General features: G+C 38.8%; 1 protein-coding gene across 3 annotated transcripts in view; it reads left to right on the top strand.

Annotated features, from left to right (window-relative positions):
• The first annotated feature begins 698 nt into the window (after positions 1-698).
• The window catches only part of si:ch73-63e15.2 (protein strawberry notch homolog 2), a 62,826-nt gene continuing 38,085 nt past the window's right edge, over positions 699-25,439 (top strand). For all 3 annotated transcript variants that reach the window (XM_023292526.3, XM_023292525.3, XM_023292524.3), the window contains exons 1-3: positions 699-857; positions 15,082-15,308; positions 17,381-17,469. In XM_023292526.3, coding sequence (XP_023148294.1) covers positions 15,201-15,308; positions 17,381-17,469 — 197 coding nt within the window. In that variant the 5' untranslated portion in view covers positions 699-857; positions 15,082-15,200. The remainder of the gene's footprint in view (positions 858-15,081; positions 15,309-17,380; positions 17,470-25,439) is intronic.

The following is a 25,439-nucleotide window of genomic DNA, read 5'->3' as shown; positions in this document are numbered from 1 at the left end:
CATCATATTACAGCCATTTTATTATATGTTCATTGTTTTAACACATGGAAATAATCCCAATGAAACATTAAAAACCCCAAAACATGCATATGATATGAAATTAAGGCTAGAAAATGTATCCCATCATGGAAAATTACTGTATTTTGAGAAATGTTCTTTTCCCATTATTTTACCTCTATTTATTTCTCTTTTTTGTGCCCTAGATGAAGTTTTTCATTTTATTTTATTTATTTATTAACAATATTTTTTGGCGTAGCATTGACAGGGTAAACACACAAGTTGTAAACAGACACCCGACGAACATAGCAGCTCCGCATATTACAGGTTAAAAAAAGTATATATATATATATATATATATATATATATATATATATATATATATATATATATATATATATATATATATATATATATATATATATAGTATAAAAATACAGCTACAGTATACACTGACTCGGAACTGAGCTCGCTGTTGTTGTTGTTGTTATTGGGTTATTATCGGTTATTCTTAGGTGAAATGGACAGTAACTGAGCTGTAGGTCGGTAATTAGTTCTCTCGTCTGTCACCGTTGTATTTATGTTTCCTGACTCCAGGTGAGCCGAACCAGGCCGAGCTGAACTATTTCTGGCCCGGCTGCTTTCTGCTCGCGATCAACAAGCGGCACTCGCGTGACGACAGCGGCGGAAATATTTTCTCGCTATTCAAAATGGCACCGTCTCAATCAGGAAGTGAAGAAAACAAGTACGAAGAATAAGTTGGATAAAATTGCTCATTTCCGTCGTTTTGACGCGAATCTTCTATCAAAATCAACCCGTAGGCTCGGGGTTCGGATTAAGAACAAAGTAGCGCGTTAACGGTAAGTGTAATTTCGGGGATATTTAGGGGAAAAAAGCGAGCGACACATCGGCAGCAGTTGCGTTATAACAAGATGCGTTCTGGGGGCTGCCTCTCCTAGGCGCGCACGTTTTCTACGACGGGCTACGCCGGTTTTTCATCGCTTCGCCTGAGCCATCATAGAAGACGTTATCTGTTTACTTGGAAAGAGTAGAGACCGTGAGAAGTTTGCGGAGATGTGGCAAGCAAAGCAGACATTGCCGTTGTAGAAATTTCGCTAAGCTAGCATCAAGAAAAGGCCAGCGGCTACCTAAGCTAGTTCGCCACTTAGTTATAAGCTATTGCTTTGATATGAGCCAACCACTGAGTAACGGGGCTCATCCGAAATGCCAATGTTTATGTTACTCTTTAAAGAGCTTGTCGGCGCAGTTGCTGTACAAGCTAAATTTTTAATCACAAAGTCAGAAAGCAATCATAGATTGTATTCATCAAATTACATCGCAGCGCTAAAGCGTTAACATACACACGCAATGTACAAAACGAACATACCCAAAGTCAGAAAACGGGCTATGGGCTATGCTAACCTAGCTAGCACAATTCGCTATCCCAAGTGTGCCCGGTATTAGAAAACTAACGCAGGATATCGCTATATTTTGCCGTCTGCGATTGATTACCGAGAAAATCATCTGTCCAAATCAGAAACATGTTAAAGCCACCGTTTTTTTTTTGCTTGCTAGCCTTTGTTAGATGTGTCGTTTGTCGGCCAGCAAGCAAGCTAACAGTAGTGGCAGTACCACTGTACGTAGAGCTTTGGTTGCTTTCCTTTGTGCTGTGCTAAAACCAGTATGATTCTCTACTTTTCTTAAGTAGAAGTCACATTTCGACTTACTCCGGTCCTGAGTGTATGAAAATGGTACTCAAAGTAACATTGAAGTACTTTTATCGCATAAACTTGTTCATGTGAGGAAATATTAGCCAGCGCGAATTGAATTACAAGAAAGGGAACACTACGTTTTTGTATAATCTGGGGCCACCTCGCGTTACTTTAAAACTACTGACGGTCTAACAGAGCCTGAAAAGTGTGTGTTTTGGTGTGTTAAACTATCAAACAAATCAGACGAGGTAAGCTAGAAGTTGGAAGCATTCTCGATTACAGTAAACTTCGATCTTGGGTGTAATAGTAACAAACTGTATGTATGCATGTAATTATGCATGTAATAATGCATGTTATACCCGTTTCCATACATATTCTTAAAATACATGGGGTTGTTACATGTACATGCGTGTCAGTGCCAAGAGTTAGATGTTTGCCAAGAAAGGGGTGACTGTGCTATGGGTCCTCTGCATTGTACCATTAAGAGACTGTCGTGCAAGAAGAGTTAAAGGATAAACATGTCCCTTATGTTTCTTGAATTTCATAGCTTCTATAATTGTATGATCTAAAAACTGTCGGCTTAATGTGACAAAAACTAAACGTACTGGGATATTTGAGGGTGACTCAGAAGACTGAAGGAGTGACCAGAAGGAAATGAAAATAGCTCTCTCAAAGCTGTCCCCTCTGGTTCTTTTTCTTTCCTGCAATTTTCACTCTTTGGTTTCCACTGCGTGTGTTGCCTGCAGCAAAGGCTAGTCAAGCTTTATGCAAGCCTTGACACAGTAGGTTGCCATGGTGGCTGGCTATTTTTCTAATTATGTCATCCCACCCCCTTGTTGATGGATAGTATGTGGTGGCTGTGTAATGAACAACACGCTAGGTCCTGGTCTCAGTTTTAGTCAACTACCCACAGTGATGTGGTCAATGGCCTTGGTGTCATTTGTTGTCAAAATCCTCTTGCAGCCAAATCAGCCTCCCACTCTCAGACATATATAGCAACAGAAACAGACAGACCAACTTTTTTTGGTTTGTTTTCTTTGTTTTGCCAGTTTACTATTCAGAAGTGTAACCATACAGACAAGAAAATGGCTTTATCATGATTGTGTTTCGTTCTAAATAATAGTACTTTGCTGCAAGTGTACGGATTTCACCTTCATCATAGTGGCTACGTTTGGACGAGAATATCAGCGTGCCATGTAATGTTTTAAGAATGTGTGTCAATGTCAGGGTAGCACGAGCAGTAATCGTGAAGGTAAACTCAGAACAGTGCTTGTGTGTGTTCATGTGTATGCTAATGCTACACAGCTCCCCCTTTCGAATGTCCCACTGTGTCAGACAATTGATGGCTGCTTGCTCTGCAGGGACTCTCAGGGTCACTACTCACTAAATCTGTGGGTACTGAGCCTACAGGAAATGTAAGAGTGATACACCGAGAACATGGGGGTATTTCACAAAGCGTGATCAGCAAGTTAGTCGGATAACTTTCAAAAGTCTTACAACTTGTTCTCTGAAAATGTTCCTTTTCATAAATGTGCAATTCTCACCAAGAAACAGCATGCTCTTTGTTTTTGTTTGGGATTTTAGTTTTTGAAACCCTGCTTGGTTTGGTGAGCTCAAACAGCTGTGGTCCATGGCTAATGCCTCCTGCTGTTTGTGACTTGGCCTCCATTCTCCCTTTACCCTTGTCTTTCCTAGCTCTTTTTCCTCCCCTCTCCAATTGGTGCCAGTGATAAATCTCGTTTATGGCCCGTGGGTTGATTAGAGTGAGAGTGAAAAATGTGGAGTGGAGGAGGGGAGTCGGGCCTAGGTAATATGTTTGATTCAGTTCCTGCTTTCCCGGAATCTGGCCTTCATTAGATAATAGTTCATGTATTAAATATAATATGGATGTTTGGTCAGAGAAGAGTGAAAACACAAGTGACAGTTGAAAATGTGTAGCCATATTTTTCACTTCTACACTGGAACAAGAAACAGCCTGGCCCTTTATGATGGGTCGTTTGAGTATCTTATGTCCCAGCTAGTGTCCAGACCTGCAGGCTATGTGGATCTCTCCCAAGCCACATAAGAGCTCTGTAAGAGATGACCGAAATGCAGGGGAGCATGCCACACTTTGGCATGCCTCACTGGTTTGGTTTTCTGTGGAAAAACTGTGTCAAAATCCTTCTGAGAAAAGCAAACAGTGACTTCTAAAAGAGACTCATCCTGGAAGGAAATGTGAGAGAAATGTTAGTGTCCACATTGACTGATGACAGAATACAACTGTGTGCCATTGTTTCAGTTATCACCTGAGATTTATAGCCTACTGCACATGATAAACAAGGAAGAAAAGGTACAGTTGTTTGAAGGCTGATGTACAACCTAGGCTGTAAAAGTTTAGTAATGGGATATGTTAAGTGGTTGTGTGTACCATATTTTAGACTGAAACACTCATAAATAACGTTTTCCATTACAGGACTGCACGACAGCAGATTTTTACACAAGATGGGAAATTGAAATGTTTGTTGTCCCATATTGATTGAGTTTATCTCACACAAACTTTAGATCATCATATTGTAGTATATACAGTAGTTTCAATTGTATTTAGGGTAAATTATGTTTTGAAATGCAGCTTTAGTGAGGAAATTGATTCATGCCATATATCTGCAACTAAACTAACATGCACCTGGAAGAAAGCAAATTCTTTTGGGTACATCAAAACAAGTTAAAAGGTGAACATGGTAAGCCTTTTACAGTTTGTGCCTTCTTTGTAGCTCACTGGTTGAGCAAAACAGTTTGCTGTTAGAACAGTTTAGAGTGGAGGCATAGGCAGCAAAGCCTTGACCATGGCCATATTATCACTGCCCACTGTGGCCACTGCCTGGTGTGACGGCCCCGCGTCAGCAGATATGAAAAAAAACATGAAATGTGGAAAAGTGATCTTGAATTTTTCAAAAGACACTGTGTCATTTGACATTAGTGCATTTTACATTTCCAAGTGGACATCCTTTATCCTTTTCCAAACACATGGCACCATACAGCACCATGGTTTGGCAAAGTTGCCAGTGTCAGTAAATATTTGTCACTCTTATTTTCTAGAGGACTGACATTAATTTCAGCATATATTCATTTTTAATGTGTATGTTAGGAGGATCGAACATCTTATTAATCCCATACAAAAAACATAGTCTGTATGGGTCTCCCTATTATGATGCACAACTCAACCAGTTTAATGTAAAAACAAAGCCAAATCTTGACCTGCTATATTCAGAGTTATGTTTGTAGTCTTGGCAGCCATTTCATTTTTTTAAATTCAACTTTGTCCTTAGAAATGGTTTAGTTAATGCCACTGGACATTGTCCAGTTGGATTTATGTGTGTTTTTGTTCAAGTGAGGCAACAGTTAGATTTTTCCTTGTCTTCAGTCTATCCTTCACTGTTACTGAGGCAGTGTAGGAGGTGGGATTTGTGAGAAGATTAAATGGATTTGAGCCAGAAGAGGATGGGCTGTGGCAAACATTACCACTTACTCGAGTAGTATAATGTGGTACTCCATTGGAATTGAGATTTATAATGAAAGTGATCTTGTTTATTCGCACGGCCAGACTGATACAGGATTTTTTGGCAATGCGGAAAGTGTCATGGGAGTTTAAAAAAATCTGAAAACAGTGTCTCAGCCGATGTTCTTTTTTTTTTTTTTTTTTTTTTTTACACAAATACATAAAAATTTGAAAAAGATTTGTGTGGCACACAAAGAGTTCTGGCACATAATCGTACTGAATGAGGCCACTTTAATGCTGAAAATGAAACTTTTCAGTGCTCTCTGGTGAACAAACATATTTTTTACTGCAGTTTTACTTATTAACAAACACATCAATATACCGTATGTGTATTGAGTTAATATATGCACTAAGGCACACACAATGCAAATGTGCTTATTAAATTCATGCTCCATCTCATAATTTGGATCTTGAGAAATACGGCACGTCAAAAGACTTTTTTTCTCTTTTTCCTTGTGCTCACATACCATGTAGGTGCATAGAGTATGTGCTGTGCTATGATTTTTTTTTACTAGGGCTGCAACTAAAATCGATTTTTATAGCTGAATGATCTACTGATTACTGAGAAAAATGTGACTATTCAGATTAAGAATTGCATAATTACTCACTGGCTCTTTATTACCAGTGAGCTTTAAAATTTAACTTGAGGGTGTTTTGGGCATGTGCTAGCTAACAGTAAAGACAGTAAGATGCTTATTGTGTACAGGCCTGCAGGATGTGTATTTATTTGTCCACACGAAGGCCAGTACAGAGACAGACAGTGCTGATAAAAAAAAAAAAAAAAGTTTGTGGATGTTTTGATGGTCTGATGGCCAGTGCACCACTGGGGCTAAATATCTTTTTGATGGGGCATTGGTGTGGGCCAGTGACAGACGTTTGGTAGCCTTCAAGTACGACTCTAGTTTCTGTGATATAGGCCATATTGCATTTCATAACATTTCAAGTCACGATGACGTCACCAACTAATTGACAGTTAAATTCGTTGTCAGTTTTATTTGAGTAACTTCATTATTTATATCATCTCTGTCTTTTATACACCTAAAATGCACTCTAGATTAGGGGATACCAAAGGAAGTTTTGTTAAAAGATGTCATACGTTTTTTATGTCTGAAAAGTGCAGGCTTTTGAAATGTTCTTGATTATACAAAGGAACAGTAAATAAATAGGGAAGGGCTGGCCATCTGATTTTGGAAACGGGGCACCAGACTGCCAATTATGAAACTGACTGACTCATCTGTCATCATTTATTGTGTCATCTGGTGAGCACTTGTTCTTTTTTTTTGTTTTGTTTGTTTACGGAACTTCTAATTTACACTAATTGGGTCTTTGACCTCTTTGCTTTATCCTCTAATCACTTGCACATCATTTTTTGAGAACGGATTTTTCCTGTCTGACTGATTTTCACCACGCTTTACTGACTTCCAGTGCTAGTATTGTTAAAGTGTACCGAAGCAGCCTCAGTTGATCTCTCAGTCAGGTCCTAGTTGGAAGTCAAACAATGAGCTGAACTGAACTGAACTTAGCATAGCGAAGTGGCACAGACAGCCACAGACAGACTCCCTGACGCTGTGCAAGTGGTGCAATATTCTCACGCCTGCCAGAGGAGTGAGGTCAGTTTGAGTGGATTAGAGTGCTGTCTGGATTTGAACAGTGGTGGAGCACAGTTCACAGAATTTCAATCACCAGTGTATTTTACAGCACAAGACAGTGTGATTTTTTTTATGCATTCCAGCTCAGTAGTCCAGACCATTTTGCTTACTTGTGCTATATTGTTTGCTTGTGAAATGTGCATCTGATAGCTTTTGCCCGGTGTTATGACTGACTCTCTGAGTAACCGCGACTGAAAGGGGTGGGTAGGGGTGGAGATTCAGAGGCGTGGAACCAGCTGTCTCCAATCAGCAGCAGAATCTGTCTGGGATTCAGAGTGTGTGAGAGGCAACAGCCATTACTACTGGCTTGCTATCGTGGGAGGGAGGGAGAAAAAGGAATGGACGTAAGGGAAATTGAGACATGGTGACATACAGTGGGTTGCCACATGGCAATAGAGGAATTGTGGGGAAAATAGGAAAACAGGCAATTATGGCAAAAATACAAAGAGGTATAGTGATGGAAATGCAGAAATAGGCAATATCAGTGAGAAAGTATGAGGCCAGTGATGGAGACAGTATAGAGTATATAGTGTGGGAGGGTGACAGAAATGGTGAAGGAGATGCTCCACATTTTGAGATTTGAAAGGGCCACTTTGAGTATGCTACCACATAAAGGTGTGAAATACCTGAAAGTGAACTGCCACAAGAAAAAAAAGAGGGATGGTAGTGCAATGATGCTTCTGGACTGATGCTTTCATATTAAAATATAGCATTGCTTTTTGATTGTTTTTTTACATGTTTCACGTATAAGTCTATATGACTGAAATAAATAGTTTCAAGGCATGACAAAAAAAAAAGATGGAGTTATCGTTGTCATATACAAAGCAGCATGCATCATCCCTGGACTCTGCCTTTTTGGCAGTAACAGCAGTATTTCTATAATATCATTCTGTGAATAACAGTATACTTAATGAAGAAGTACACAAATTTGAATATTCCAGGATGAGGAAACAAAACATGAAATATTGCTCTGTCCAGCTTTTTGTTTTTAATGTTTTTTTTGTTTGTTTTACTAATTTGTTTAGGCCAAACCAACTGTTGTCTTCACTTAACTAGCTAGACCAGAACAATAAAGGCTAACACTGCTAGCATGTGTCATCATCCTTCTTTTCTGAGGAAATTAGATGACAGAGGAAAACAGGGCAAAGAGGCAGCTAAGTGGATCGTTCTCTCTTTCATCTAGTCAGCCTTTGATCTATTTCTGTTGGGTGCTGGTGGTGGTGGTAGAAGTAGAGTGATTTGCTCCTAAATGGGTGTCATCAAGTCATTGTAAACCATTGTTTTTTAATGTTTTTCTTCTGCTTTGCTCTTTGTACTCCACTGCTATGGTCTTCATTGACAAAATCTCCTGTGTCCTCACCTTTCTTTTCTCTTTGCTCTCCGGCCCTTTTTCCCCCCATCTGTCCGTGTTTTTTATTTACCACAACAAAGCCATCCTCTGAACCACAAGAGCTCGATTAAGTTCTCGCTTTATAGATAAATTGCTTTAATGTTTCATTCAGCTGGTGTTTGCGGGCATAAAAATCTTCATCATCCTGGCAAAATGGTGCTGAATAGCCACTTGGAATAGGCTGATGAAGATCTAATTAGGATTAATTGTTATTCCCTAATAAGCAGCTAAATCTTTGAACTCTGTCTTTCAGTTACATCAGATCATTTAAATAACTGTGCATTTGTTCAGTGTGTTCCTGTGTCCTACTGTCCCAGTCTAGAGAGACTCTTTGATAAATATTTTAATGGGCGAAATGCAGTAACAATAGACTCCTAAAACCAATTTTGTTTCCATTTCCCGACTTTTGATAAGACAGCAGATTCAGTTACACAACCATTCGATCATTACTCTCTATCCAGTGTCCTACTTAGTTACTGGGCTGTTCACAGCCCCTTTATGGTAATGACTGTAATACTGAATGGAAATTCTCTTCTGGTGAAAGGACCAAGGAAAGATAGGTAGCTAACATCTATGTCTGCTCATGTATGTGCTTAAGGGTATGTGTGCTATGCGTGTGCGTTTGTGCATGTGCACACGCACATAGTGGCAAGAATAGACACTTTGTGTCGAAAAAGGTGCTGATTAATAATGTAGACTGTTTTGAATGATGGAGTCCTGTGTTTCCCTGGGAAGTAACTTGTTCCTTTTATGAATATTTCATCACAGTAGCTAATGAATCCAGCCAGTCAAGGCAATCATAACCAGCTAACAGCCCCCTTGCTGCTTTGGTGTAAGGCAGCTGGGCCCTGATCAGTTCTAACCTGATTACCAGTGATGCTGAATGACATAGAATGGCGATGAGTGAGTGTTGTGCATTTGATTGAATGACTGTTGCCTGTCGGCTTATTAGAAGTGAAGACGAATGCAGACTACAACAGGAAAGACAGACAGATGCCAACAGAGGGCTGTCACATGACAAAACTATGTGCTTTTACGATTACACTACATACACGTGTATTGAAAGTTTAGCTGTGTTACTTTCATGGGTGGGCTACTGAACAGGCCTACCGAACTGTCCAGTCCCTTAAAATGGCTGCAAGAAGACACCAAAAATGATCACCAGAAATGAGCCATGTCTCTTTCAGCCTCATCCAATTGTTGCGTGGTGTCCCAATCAGCTGGTGTGTATTGGTCCTATATAGGAAGAGTGGAAAGGCTTCAGTATGTGTGCCAAGGGGCCTGTTGACTTATGTACATAGTTACTTTGTGCATTATAATATGTGTCCCAGTCTTTTCTTGATTCCTTTTTCCAGGCATTTCCAATAATAGATTTGTCCACACTGGTACTGCAGTGACCACAGACGTTTAGCAGCACAACAGCAACAGCTCGGTCTGCTTCAGACTCCTTCAGCCAGTACTGCTCCATACTTAACTGGATAAAATGCCCCTGCAGTGGACCCTGTGTGAACTGCAAGGAGCTGGTGCAGAGCAAAGCGTTGAGAGATCATCTCAATACCTTAATAAGAATTTTGTACTGTCCCGAACAAACATTGAGTGGCATTTTAAGTAAAGGAGTACATATGAGAGGCGATGTAGCCACAGTTTTCAGCACAGAGGGATGAGATTAAAATAATGAAATTTTATTTTCATGCTGCAAGGCAAAAGGAAATGAATTAAGGGTGGGTACAGTTGAGAACGTGGGAAAGTAACTATGATTCCATCCTGCAAAAATTCATCATTTCCTTTTTGTCATATATTTCCGTTTTGCACTGATTTTGCAACTGCATTTAAAGGGAGACATTAATGCATTGCCTATACATACATAGGTTTTACAACTTTATTAACAGACCTCATGCAAGATAAACAGCCTTATTCCAATATGTGTATATGCATAAAGAATTTCATTGTATGTATGTGTGTAATTAGGATTGTACATCAACACTCCATATGTGAGTGTGTATATGTGGGTGAGATGGCACACACGCGCCAGGCAGGGTGGTGGTTCACCTCGTGAGTGTTAATCGTGACTTAGCAGCTTAAGGAAGTCACACTTGCCAGGATGATCCCCATGTGCTCTGGCAGTTACTGATAGTAAAGGCCACCAGCACAAAATCAGGTAGTCCCTGTACCACGGACTGACTTTAGCCTCTCACCTATTGTACTCGCAAGCACATGTTGGGAGCTGTACCTAACAGCACACATCTTGTGTTTTTAAAGTGACAGAGGCATGCTGCTTGTTAACTTTTCACTGGCTGACAGGCAGGCACCGTGACTCACACAGCTGAGAGCGACCAGAAGCCTTCGAATGTGGAAATACAACACTGGAAATATTGTTGCTAAAATGACTAAATCTCAGTATTTTCAGTCCTGTTGTCCATGACATATTCAGTGAACAGTGTGAGTTTGTGTCAATTTTTAAAGGTTTAAAATTTTAAAAGTAAGATTGCACATGAAAGGGCCTAATCTGCCTGCAGTGAGCTCTTGCATCAGACCACCCAGAGAGAGGGAGATGAAGGGGGAGGTACACATGGGAGGGTGCAGCACAACAAGCAGTAACCTCTGACATTTTTAGTTAATTTAAAGTATTACACTGCAGAAAACATACGAAAAAAACGCGAGCAGATTTATACTGCAACTTGTGTATAGCATTTTCTGAATAACCATTCTGGGCATTTATCTTTTGTTTTCCTTCTGACATACTGCCAACCCTGTTCTTCCTACTGATGGCTTTCTTCATCACCTTCCTCTTCCTCTCTATAGGAGTTAAGAGTAGTAGGGGTTTTTGCTGGTTTATGATAATGAGAGGCCTTACAGGAAGGTGATATCTGGGACCACTCTTACAATGATCAGTATCGATTATCTTCAGAGGCCTGCTGGAAGGGTGGGGGTTGTGAAACAAGGGACAGCAGAAGACATTTTTTTTTGTTGCTGAGAGACAGTAACCGGCATGGTACAAGTGGGTGACGTGACTGTGGATGGTAGGGAACGAGGCATAGAGCATTATGGGAAGAATTGCTTTTTATTGATCACTGAGCTTAACAAGAAGCAATTCTGGCTTTAGAAACAATGCAAAGATTGGATGGTTACATAGGCTGAGGTTTGAGAGTGACGATGGAATGACAGAGTGTCTCTCTGCTGCAGCTAATCATCAAAACTAAGTATTTTCAGTCACATTTCTTGACTCAGATCATTTCGTCTGTTGTGGAGCCGAAACTACTACCACTACACAGTTATAATACTGGGCGATCGCACACTCTGGATTTCACATACATTGATAAAGTACTGAATTGTGCTTTCTTCTTGCCAAAAACGTGTTCAGAGAAAAAGTATTCAGAGACTGGAGTCTAAATGTAGTTTCATAGACAACGCTGCTGAACAACAGAGTTCATGCGCTGACCGATGTGAACATTAATTACAGACAGTAGACACTAGCAGAGTTTAATTCATGCTACAATATACATACCAGAGGATACGCGTTGATGTGCGGCCCAGACAGTCTTAATGCTCCTCACATCATACACAGAAATAAACACAAGGGCTCCTGTGGATGTTTCTAAAAGGCTGGCTGGTGACTGCACTTTTTATAGGATGTAGAATCTAGTTATGGATGAGGCCGTAACACTATGTCAGTGATTATTCTTGAGTTGTGGAAAGGAATTGCCTGCTGCTGTAGTCTGTTGCTTTGGGTTGACATAGCACAAGACTTCTTAAGAATTCAACCTTTTCATTTTTCTTTTTGGGTACTATAGATGGAGATCGTGTACAAAGTTCACAGTGACTGCTTCAATTTTAAATAGTTGTTCAATCATAAAGTTGTGGGTAACAGTGAATCCAATCATTTTTCATCAGTCATTTGTTTTGACCACCATTAATTTTCTTGAGATACACAAATTTGATATGTACAGTCTGCATAGTCACAAATTTTGGTTTCACAAGGATGTCTGCAGAAGATTCCCCACAGATCCTCATGGACTTTGGAAATGACATAAATTATGTCACATATACCCGTGCAGACATTGAAAGCTTGAGTTGGCTTTATTTAGGCCTTAAGACTCTCAGTACATTGTTCCTGACTACCCTGAGATGACTTTCTTTCCTATCCCTGCCTTTATCTGGACTCAGTCGGATAGAAGCTAACTGTACATACTGAAAATATATTTTATTATTATTATTATTATTATTATTATTATTATTATTATTATTATTATTATTATTATTATTATTATTATTATTTTATATTCTTTTGCTTTAGACCTCCTGCTTTGGAAATTTGCCAGTTGGTTCATTATGCTGGGCTTCCCCACATGTGTTTCGCCCTTATACAGACAGTATCACACTGGCAGCCTGAGGGGAAAATGGCCTCCCTTTTGTGTGTGTATTGGCCATGGGAGTGGTGAATATGTTGCATCAGGTCCCTGTCTCTCACACAGACACACACTCACATGCACACACTCAGACACACAAAGGCCCTCTTATGTAGACCCTCCTGAACTCTATTAGGATTTATTACCTCACCTTTGTCCCCAATGAACACGTCTGGCCTGCGCTCCAGATTGGGGGCAAACTGGAGGCAGGAATGAAGGAAGGGTGAGGGGAAGGAGGGTAAGAGTTTGATTAGTTTGGGCTAAGAGAGTGTTACTGATGTTACACAGACATGCATTGTAAAGTGCTGAAAGATTGGATTCAAACTGGTGAGATTTGTGGGACATTTGTGATGCATTTGGTCTGGAAGTAAGATAGAAATCTGTTTTGTTTAATATTTGTTCCTATACCATATGTGGAAATAATAGTTTATAGGTTGTGTTCCCATATCAGAGAAGAGAAGCAGATCTGTTTTCACACTGCGATAGTGAGCTAAAGCTGACTTCATAGACTATTCCAGTTTGTACTTTGTGTTCCACTGCAGAAATACAAGCTGTAAATTTCCCTCAGGGTTAATTTGGTCTCTGTATAAAGTCATACTAGATATGCATATAGTAGATAACAAACTAAAATGGAGATATTTTTTGTTACTTTCCAAGTTACGTGGAAATGTGTCAAATTTATTGAGACAGATTAAAAGGAGACATCTGAGTTGTATCGTCAAAATTACAATATAGTATTTGTCGACATCAGTGCAGTTATTGTTGTTTGTCTCCATTATGAAATATGTTCCTTTGAAAATAAATGTATGCACAGCTGGAGGCACTCATCTGCACTAACATTTCGTCTTTTATCTGTAAAGGGTCTGTTGCTAAGTTACTTTATTTAAGAGATTTAAGAGTATGTCTTCCTCTGGCATGTTTCACTATTTATAAAATGAATGTGTGAAAATCTATTGACAGAAGATAAAAATACCCAGTCATCGAGACAAATGTACTGTGTGTGAGTATATGTATGAGGAAGAGCAGAGAGTCTAGATAGGGATGTTTCATTGGATTGCAGGAAACCTTATGCCTGTGTCCACTTTAGTCAGACACACTAGTGAGTATGATGAACACATTGTACAATCTGCGCTGTAAAACACAAAAATAGCTTGTTTTTGACAGAAAGCGTCTTGTGAGTACACCCTTTGCTAACTGCCTGAGTATTTATATCATCCACACAGTACGAGTTTTCAACATATGTGTCCCATGTGGTTTGCGTTTGTGCGAACCTCCTACCGAGATTTTAATTGGTTCTCTAATGAATGTGGAACCTTCAGTGATGTCAGATGACAACCAGCTAATGAAGGCTGTCAATCAATAACGAGAAACTCAATCTCTGCATTATGAATAAGACCTGAATTCAGTTTGAATATCATCACAGGCAGCACAGGCAGCAATCAATCTTGAAATGGCCAGTTGTTTGTATGACTCGTTTCACAAGGCTAATTTTGTTGTGTTTTATTGTTTTAGCTGTTTAGAAGTGAATAAGTCTCAGTGCTGGGGTTCAACAGATCGTTGGCCTGGCATTTAATCGGATCCGATATTCAGGAGCTTTTTGATTATGGGTTTTGCCATGCTTTTTAATCAATCTCCAGTGAAATACAGTATGAATATAAAAATGCAGCTGCCTCAATTTGTCTATAGTTATTTTTCTGTGGTTTTGAGCAATGTCCCGCCCTCAGCAGTATCAAATGCGAATAATAGCCAATCAACACTCAGGATAAATGTTGAAAAGTTCTCTTTTCATTAAACATATTGAAAACATAAATAGGCAATAACATATCATTAATGTTTTGTGTTAAAGTCTGTGTTAATCGGAATTTTCACACTAGGATATTCATTTTGACTTTCAAATCTTAGTTCCAAACATTGGCTGTCTGTCTCCTTGATTACTAATAATCAGTATTGGCCTTGAAAAAAACACATTGATTGATACTGACTAAATATCCACGTCTTTTTGTGACATGAAGTTTACCTGTTTTTATTTCTGTGTCTGAATCATTGTACTCCCTAAGAGCTAGGTACTTCCCAGTATAGGCCATATCTCTTGTGCTGTGCATTCCTTAATGAGGCCATTGCAAGTGGAAAATTTTCCAAAGTTTATATTCAGACGTGTTCCTAAAGAAGTGAGATTAGCCACATTTTCACTTTAATATTTGTACTGCATTTGTAGTTTCAGATTCCCATTTAACTTTAGCATTTTCTAGATTTTAATTTCTTCCTCACTTTTTTCACTTGTCTCTTATATTTTGATGTGGTATTGATCAAAATCACTTACAAAAAATGTCTGCAGCTTCACTAACGTCTCTTTGTCTCTCTCTCTGTGTCCATCCCCCACTCTCTTCTTCAGGTCATGGAGAGCATTTGCCCTTGTTAACAGTACTGTCTCATACACAACCAGGACGTGGGTGGCGGTTTGAGGGTGCATCATCTAAGTCAGCTGGAGGTCATGTGTGAAGCTGTGGTCTGATGCCCACCCTCCACTCAGCGTTGGCCATGGACGGGGAGAACTACCTGCATCCAGAAGGCCCTCAGCTGGACAGCAACTTGTTCTCTGTGCCCTCCTCTAACATGGAGGTAAGTTTTGTGATTTTACTTGTATTTGCCCAAGTGCATATAACATCAATGCAAGTCAACAATTTTGATCACTCCCTTTTATAGGTCAGTTACAGTAACATCAAACTCAGAACATTCTTAATAAGCATACAGGGAAAATGCTTTGCAAATGTTGCTTAAGGTTATGGAAATTGCAAAATAATACAACTTTGGGGGTTTGTGAAATAGGGCTATAAATAACGACCAAGATGGCATGTGAAAAGTCCCTGTATATCTAGTATGGGTGCAGCCCCACTGCTAACAGAACATCAATGTCTGTAACTCTCCCAGGATCTCATTTTGCCCATGATCATAGAAGGGAACAAGGGAAATACAGCCTATATCTCCTCTCCTCCATCAGTCTCTGTTATGTAGATCCAGCTTTTTACTGTCGTTGCTTTGTACGTATTCTACATCTTCCTCTTGATTTCTGTATGAAAGTAAATGTGGAAAATTTTAATTGTTGTCTCAGTGCTTAGAGGTGTTTAGCATTTTGCTAAAGATAATTGCCCATTTTTAAAAAAAAAATTACTTCAACATCATTTAAATTGTTCTAGAGAACATCTTAGGAGTCCTAAAGTATTTTCCTGAAGGAGAAGAGTACTTGGTAATCCCACCGGCATCAGCCAAAGGCAATCTCCTAGGTCGCCCTTTTAAAGAAAGTTATGTGATTCTGCACCAAAATGTAATGGGTTCTTCCTTTTTCCATACTCCGCCTCTTTAGATAGTTTCATTAAATTCAACCCTGTGGTTTTCCATGATCTGACTAACAAGCAGACAAATAAACAGCAATGAAAACGGGGCGCTCGTATAGCTCAACGCGTTGAGCGGGCGACCCATGTACAGGGGCTGGTCCCTGGTTCGATTCCCGCTCGCGGCCCTTTGCTGCATGTCTTCCCCTGACTCTTCTCCCATTTCCTGTCTCTCTCTCACTGCACCTATCCGATAAAAGGCCAAAAACAATAACTTTAAAAACAAACAAAAAAAAAACAGCAATGAAAACACTATATCTTTGGTAGAGGTGATAAATATATAATTCCACGAATTAAAGTATGTAATAGGTATACACAAACATTGAATTCTTATACTGGTTAGATTTTTGTTGGCCCTTTGCTTTCCATTTTTCTTACTAACTCTCATCAAGCATGTAAAGAAGAAACACTACCTAAAACTAAGGATACAACTCCTCAAACATTTGCTATTATACATAAAACTGCTGGTTGCACTGGTTATGTGACATCTGTGGTGATATTCATCTACAAACATGTGAGAAAGGAAGTGATATTGTGGTAATGCTTGCCATTCCAGTGTACACTAAATATTGAGGGGGCATGTCTCAGTAATATGTTCTTCGTGGGGTGGAAGCAAAAAGAGTTGGGTTTATCTGTCAACATTTTCAGGTATTTACCTCTGTCATTTGAGCTTTTCAGTAAATCCGAATGGATTTTTTTTTTTATTGCTGTATTTTGAAACATTACATTTTGATAACTTCAGTTTCAGATTTTAATTTGTACTTCTAACCAGATAAACAGCCCCAAAGGTTTTGAGCACCGCAAACAAAGGTCCACCCACCTGCACTGTAATTGGCTGGTGACTGAAATTCCAGAGAATTTCTGAAAAACCTCAACACAGAAACTGAAAGTATTCACCTCTTTACATTCTGCTTTAATGAATGTTACAAACTTGGCTGAACCAACTATTGAAAGGGTGATTGCTTTACACTGAAACAAAATAAAATTAACCTACTTTGTGTCATCAGTTGCAGGTGGAATTTAGATGTGAAGCATTTGTGGAGCAAAGTTGGAGTGTATTTAAGCATCTTGTTCAGAGTTTTTCATGTCATTGCAACATTCCCTGGCATTGATAGTAATACCTTATGCTTGAACAATATATTTTGAGACAAGATCTTTTTTGTTGTTCATTTTGCCAACAGATACACTATGGGGGCTACTAATCTCCTTGAACCTTTGTTTTTAATGTTTTAACATCATGAGAAAGTTGTACTACTTAAGATGCTCAGTGTTACATGCATTTTTTCATTTTGTGTGTTTTAGAGTTCAATATATGCCTCCTCTGGTTCCTGGGGATCCTTCTCTCAGCAGGCTGGATACAGCATACACTGCCCTATGCAATCTGGAAACCAGTAAGTTAATACAAACTTGCAAACAGGTTTTATAGTACCCTCATAATCATAAGCTAAGAATAAGTGCAGCTGAAGAAAATCTGCATGTGTGTAAGTTTGAAGTACCTTTTTGCAGTATGCAACAAGTTCCCACATGGTGGTTAAGAGACTGAAAGAGAATGTTCCATAACACATACAATGTTCTATGCTCACAGCAGACAGTGGCCTTTAAATTAAGAGCTGTAAACCGTTAAAAAGGGCCATAACTACCTACAACAGTTTCACACATCAACCACCAACATCCCCTATTAATCGCAGGACTCAGAATTAGTAGATTTTTTTTCACTATTTAGTGTTGTGTTGTGTTTACACTGTGGGTGTCTCATGAAAGTTCTGCTAATGGAGTTAATATTTGACTAATACATGATTTCCTAACAACAACCACATATACATAGCAAACAGACACATTCCCCTATTTATTTGTAGACTTTTTAATAAAACACAGACAGTACAGTATTTTCAAATCATTGAAAAGAATACACTGATACTATTTATATTGAAAACACCATAGATTCACAGCTGTGCATTATCATAGGATAATGTAAGACCTTGAACAAAGAAGTTATTTATTCAGATATGATCAAATATACAGCAATTAGAAGTGTGTGTAATAGTGCTTGAAGTGGAATGGGAGTGGTGCTGCTTCACTCTTGGGTAAATTTACGCGATTAAAAAATGAAGGTACACAGGTCAAGCATAATATAAAAGTCTAGTCCTGTGATTGAAGAACAAGATATTCAAGACTGTCTCGATAAGGATTCTTCTTGTTGAAATCTAAGGTCAATTGAATGTTTACAGTTGATTGCGCTATTGCAACACATGGGGTGACCTAATACAATCAAGGCAATACATCACTTCCTACCCTGACAGCGACCAGATCACGTCATTGGGGAGGGTTTCTTTATCAGACCTCCTTCATTTCCTGTAGTGGGTAACATGTTTTCAGCCTTACCATGGGATTAATCGTAACATCTTGCAACCTGAGTCTAATTTTATGACCTCACCTCTAAATTAGAAGTGTTTGTCTCTTTCTTACCACATAAGGTGTGTATGTGTGAGACAGGGTCATTTCAAGACTGTGCAACATCTTGGCTATGTTAGCTGTGTTGCTTAAGTAGCTTGCGGACAGAGCAGAAGCAGCTGCAGTCCACATCAGTGTCTACACTGAAAGTATTTAGCCACATTACTGCTGTGTACTAAGGTACATTTTGACACAAAAACAGAGCTCAATCACCTACAGTGCCTGTAAAAAGTATTGATCCCTCTGGTAAGTTACTTCTTCTTTTATAGCTTTTCAATCCAATTTCATGAACAATTTATTTGGCTTATTTGTCAAGAATTTACGAAAAATTACTTGTTTGTGTTAAAGTGAAAACTGATTTCTACAAAATTATGGGAGTTAATTAAAAATCTGCAATCAACCCCTTTAAAGTGGCTTGCTTAATTCAATACAGGTGCACTTAATGTGTACTACAGGTTACACCATTGAGAAAAAATGTGAAATGGAGAAAGAGAGATCATCAGTGAATGTTTCTCAAGTGGTTGTAGTGTAAAGACGCCTTTATCCAGAAGGTCCAGTCACTAGTGAATCAGTAATTCTGGCTGTAACTAAATCAAATCAAGTCAAATGCCTTTATTGTCACTGGACATATGTACAATGAAATTTTGAATGCCTCTCCTTCGTGGAGACTACACCGTGAAGACAAAAGAACACTCCAGGCAACTCTGTGAAAAGGTTATTGAGAAGCATAAGTCAAGACAGTCTCTAAATCACTCAGTATCCCATAGAACACACTTATGACTCCTTTGAAGGAGTCACAAGCTAGTATTCACCACCACACTTCAAAGTGGGAATGGTGTGTTTGTGATGATGTGGTATGTTTCTTGTCGGCCAACATTACCATCTAGTCTAATGGCCAAACCTCCCAGTTGATTTCAGATTTTCCTACTTGCCATCTGGCGAATTCAAGTCAAGATTTAATATGAACTTTTTCAACAGTGTCTTCCTCTACTATAAAGTTTCGACTAGTAAACAACAGGCAGCAATTATTATATGCAGTCTCTCCCATCTCTGCCACTGATGATTGTAGCTCCTTCATAGGAGTCATAGCTGTCTTGGTGGCCTTGTTCAGTAGTCTCTTTCTTGCATAGTAGCTTAATTTTTGAGGATAGCATGCTCTTCACATATTTACACACGTGCAATATTTTTCCATTTCCTAATAATAGATATAACCGTTTTCCAAGGGATATCCAATGATTTGGAATTTTTTCTCCTATCCATCCCCCTGACTTTTGCTCTTCAGTGATGTTGTCAGCTGCTATATGTATTCTCTTTTGTTTTCGTGGTAGATGTTAAGATTCCCCAGTGACTGGAACCTCCAAATACTGGTATCTTTATGCCAGAATCACTTGAGACACATTCGCTGCACTCTGATGACCTCCATTTCACTAACTGTGTGACCTCTGGCACTAGCTGGTTGTGGAAAAGACATGTTTCTATTAGAGAGAGAAATTTTATTAAAATGTCTTTTTAAAATGTCTGTGTGTATTTATTTATTAAAGAATGAAAGCAAAAAGTTATGTAACTCTGAGTAGTATGCAAAAGAAGAGAAAATCTGAAAACTACCCTCATGAAATGCCGGTATGTAGCAGGATCTGTTAAAAATGATGTGTTGCCTGTAATAGCACTCCCACATAAAAGTCATTTGAGTGTTTTACATGTGTGCGCAGTATGGCTTGCCATTTTTGCAATCTTTTTGATGCTATATGATTGCGCAGAGCTTTACATAATCGGTCTTTCTTCTATCAGAAATATCCATCGTGACAACTATCAGAAAAGCGTAGTTTTTGCCAATGCAGATATAACGAATATGTAGGTTACATTTGAGATTTGTGTGAGTTATCTGTACATCTGCCCACACTATCTGTTCTGGTATTCTGTGGGTAGGGACCTACTATTTTAAAGAACAGGGTCTATACTCTATGCTCTCGGCAAAGCTTCTAAAATGACTTTAATTTAGTCATCACTGAACTTGTGTCATAGTAAACACAACTGAAGAAGTGCTTGTCCAAGTACTGGTGTTTTGTATTGTTTTTACTGTCTGTGCTGTGCTTCTTTTAAAGTTCAAGCATTGAATGACGTGAAAGCTCAGTCTGTGGTTTTCAAGTTCACTCAAAGTGGAATTTTGTGACATCAAGCTGGTTTTACAAGACTCTTATCTTACTCTCCGTCTCACAAAGTACAAATGTGATCAAAATCATGAGGGATCTGTGGTTTAGAGCAAGAATGGTGTGACTGAATATAATCTACTTCTTCAGTATTGTGTCGTAAAGACCCTCATCTGACAAGAATTAGATGTTATTTCTGTCAGTAAATATTTGTTGCAGCAAACAGCATCTGATCATCGGGTCATTCTATGCTGCCATTTTTGCTAAGACACTTAAAAGTCTTTTGTCTCAGCTGTCAGTTCAACTAAATAAACAAGACAGTGGGCTTAACCCTCCAGTTTTTGCATAACTGCCTACTCCTATTTATTTCTGACATTCAGTGTGACGTTTTTCACATGACTGTGTGGCCTTTTTTTCCTTGCAGTTTTCGAAAGGCACTGAGCAGGCTGTTGTATGATTGACTTCGACTCTACCGTCAGATTTCATTTCACTGGACTCGAAAGCCATCATTTGTCTGCTTATATGCCCATTTAGAGAAAGCGGCAGAGTGAATAAATTACAGTGAGAGAAAAATGTAAATGCTAAAGTGATCTGTTTCATCAGATTGATGCACTGAGAGACTGAAACTTCCCACTCACCTGTGCACAGCAGAAACTATTTTTATAAAAATAGTTTCCCAGAGACTCTGAGTAGAGGTTAAACAGAAACAGGTCAATTCTTGGTCATGGCACTAGTGTTCAAAGGACAGAAATCTCATCAGACCAACTTCTGTACCACATTATACGCCAGCCCTTCAGAAAAGTTTTGTAGAAATGTTGAGACCGTGTGTTCGATTAGTCCTGATTATATGGTATAAATATAATTTGTGATGTTGTCTCTTGCTCTTGATACATAATTGCAATCTTGAAGAATGAGTGAGCCTCACAAGGTCTGCTGCCCACCAGCTTGAAGCTTAGAAATACTGTGTTTTGTAGTATTTTTAATAAGGGGAAGCTAACATACAAACCTATGTAAAATTACACAAACCATGTTAATAGTGTTTTTTGTGTCTTCCTACTTCATTCTCTTCCTCTTCATTCTTCAACCAGATAATCAATCAGAAATCAGCTGTTTTTTTTCCCATGAATATGGCATTAATGGCAAAGCGATGGAATTACAAGTGGATGATTCTGGCCACCTGTCATCTGTCTAGCAACAGCGAGTAGCCTATGCTAATAGCCTTTCCTTTACCCTAGTGTCTCTATTTCCAGCCGTCTGAAGGCAGAAGGTGTCTTTTCCCTCTTCACACTCTAATTGATTATGTACACCGTCAAGCTTCAATTACACACATCAGACCCACTGCTGTTTTATTTTTTCCGAGACCAGCGACAGATTGCTGCAATCCACAGAAAAGCCTGTGCTTATGTGAACAAAAACTTGCAGGTTGATACGTTGAAAGTAATTCACACAAATACATGAAAAAACATTGATCTGTTGAAGCTTCCCCCAGAGTCCCATTTAGAATCTGGACTGGAGTGACGGTAAGGAGTCTTTCCAGCCTCAAAGACCTGGACATAATTGCAAAAGAGGAGTGGTCTAAAATCCCAATGGAGGTATGCAAAAAGCTTGTTAGCAAGGTTTTGATTGCAGACAGAAATATATATAATTGTGTACATTGTAGTAAATCTTTTAGTAAATTTGTGAAAAAACTTAGAAATTGCTAAAAAAAAAAAAAAAGCTATTTTAAATTTTGCATGGGTATGAATAATTTTTGTGTTTACCCCCACACAGCTGCTTCTTGACTTACTTATAGTGCTTGATGAATCCTTACTTCACACCACATTTCAAAGAGCGCTATTGAAACATCAGAGCCTCTTTCTTGTCCTTTTGATGCAATGAGACAGTGAAACGAGTTGAGCTTTTTGATATCTTTTTTTTTTAACTTGCTGCCTTCTCTGCTTTATTCACTGCTGATACTGCCTTCAGCGTCTGCACTATCTCACAGCACAGTGACCCAAAGCTCACCTATTGCACACAGCTGTAAGAATGAGAGTTAAATTTCAAGATTGTGCTTGCTATGAGGAAGTGCCCTTACAAGGAGTCTTTGCTGCTGTTGTTATGCGGTCATCCAAGGAATCTTTGCCGTTAGTTATTGTTGTGTATCATTCTTTATTCTGTAGTCTTAGGAATTCAGAAAACAGTTATAATCATCATCATCATCTTCAGTGGAAGTGGCATTGAAGTGTAATGTTTGTGAACATATTGCTGAATTGTGTTTAAATTATGTTCCGGAGCCCTTACTTGACATCATAGCTCTCACATCTCAGTAAGAAGTTAGATATAAATGTTACAGTGGTGAGTGGCTGGAACAGCTTTATGTGCTTTTTCTAAATCATAGGAAGTTTAAGAAGACGAAAAAGCATGAAAAAGAACAGAAAATTCCTTCCCAGAGTGCTAATTTTGGACAAAGCAAAGTATTTGTCATTGTTCTGATCAGTGTTAAATGTAGGTGAACATGCTGAACTACTCAACATCGTGCTATTGCAATTACTATTTCCAATATCATATAAAATCAGTATTGTTTGTTGCAAATATTCTTTCATAGAATTTGTTTTTGTCTTTATTGCCAATTAAAAGGAGCCTTACCAAGTAAAGCTGCCCCTCTTCAAAGTCATATACAGGGGGTCCTCGACTTATGTTGGTGTTCCGTTCTGACAGATTGATATGTCAATTTTCGGCATAAGTCGGAACTCAAATGTCAACAAAGCCGTGACATGCATCAAAATATTGATCAGTTCTTCATAAAAGTCACGAATACCAATGACTTTCATGCATGCATGAGTCCTGTTACAAGAAGAGAACAGAATATGTTGTACTGTTTTTACATCTTGATCAAATAATGCTGATCCCCTCAGTGTTTCGTCCTGTTCCAAGTGTTGTAATATATCAAATTTCACTTCCATGGTGTGTTGCCCTAAAGGCAGAATTAGCGATGTGCTTTTATTTTGAAAAGCGGTTTATTTTGAAGTTGTCTGTTGACAGTTTGTCTCTTCCTGTCCGCAATTTTGATGTTGAGCTTTACACACGTACGTGCTTTTCTGGATGCACGGCTCTCTATTTTGAAAACACCACAGAAGCAATGTTGTAAGTAGTTAACTTCATTTTTGGACTTACTGGTTAAGTTAAAAGGATTTATTTACACGAATTTATGTTGTTTTATTCTACTTTTGTTGCAGTTTTCACTCTGTAATCTGTATCAAGAGCCACAGTAAAGAAGTCAAGTTTGCTACGACTCACAATTCATTTTGCAACCACGAGTTTAACTCGTTGGACAGCTGCAGCTTTTGCGTTGAAGACATTCATGGGGATGACTTTCCTTTTCTTCGAAGCACTGCTATTAGAATAGTCTGACTTATGCTTGGGAGCCGTAATGAAGGGCAAAAGTTAGCGAATGTAGCACAATCCAAGGTGACGTACAACCGGTGAATGTAAACAAAGCTGCCTTATAGCACAGCGTGACGATGTATTCGTCCGCTCCGCTCGTCAACTAGTTCCACGTAACCAGTTCTGATGTAACGACGTAACGACATATGTTGAGGACGTCGTAAATTGAGGACCCCCTGTATTTATGCATAATTTCCATGTATGTATAATCCGTGCTAATATGAGGTGTAAAGAATATTTGAATTGTATTTAATTTGGAATTTATTTCCCAACCTGTCCAGAGTGTCCCCTGCCTTCGCCTTAAGTCAGCCCTGCAGAGCATTAAGGAGTGTATAGATAATGGATGGATGGACTTATTTCCCAAAATATTGCAAGTTCTAAAGCACTGTAGGTGTTTGAGCGTTGAAAGGAGTTTGCATAGTTGCTAGTTAAGAGTAGCACTATGATGATTTCCAACAGCTTTGCCACGGAAGAATATTACACTGTTCTGAAACTTTAATTCCCTTGTCATGAATTTATCATCAGACAAAGCAGACCATCAAATAAATCATTAAAAAAAATACTTGTTGACAAATGTCATGCTAGCGGGGTGTCAGATAACAACCTGGTCAACAGTCACTGATGGGAATTCCTAAAAATTATGTTGTTGCATCCTTGGCCAGTAAATATTTAGCCTGAAATTGGAGAATGTGGAAAAAAACAAGGTTTAACTTGATGATCTGTACACAGCTACAGGCTTCGTAGTATCTGTTGTAGACAAGCAGTCAGTCAGCTGCTTTGGCTGAGTGCCCCAAACCAGCTTTGTGTTGTTGGAAAGCAGCTGATGCTCGCTTGCCAAGACTTCTGCTGTAATAATATCACTGTCATCACAATTGGCCATAGGAACGCAAGGGGGATTTCCAATGTAGATGATTGTTTTCAATGATAAACAGTGTTTTCTGAGAATTAAAAAAAATTCTTCACCCCGTTTTTTCTAGTACATAGACACCACTCATGATTAATCTGTCTTTTTTTCAATATATAGTATTTTTTTGTCATATTTAACTTTGTATATGCTTGACTTCCTGAGGCCACAGCAAATGTAATAAAAAAATAAAATTTAGTCTTTCGACTAAACCCACAGAGCTCCCCACAGTGGCTGTTTGCATTGTAGCAGAGTAATATTTGTGGTTATTTAAAAAGATAAGTGGAATGTTGAAAATAGATACTCACCAAAAATAGAACAAATTTTCAGCATAGTATGTTGTTCAAAAAAAAATTTTTCACACTACCTATGTTTCCATAGTCTGGTTTGTATACACTGGCTAAGCGCTTCCTTTTCATCCTTCATGTGTGTTTTG

The sequence above is a fragment of the Amphiprion ocellaris genome, chromosome 2, assembly GCF_022539595.1.
Source record: "Amphiprion ocellaris isolate individual 3 ecotype Okinawa chromosome 2, ASM2253959v1, whole genome shotgun sequence".
NCBI classification, from domain to species: Eukaryota; Metazoa; Chordata; class Actinopteri; family Pomacentridae; genus Amphiprion; species Amphiprion ocellaris.
The sequence above is the reverse complement of the archived record's forward strand: the minus strand, read 5'-3'. Positions and strand labels throughout refer to the sequence as shown.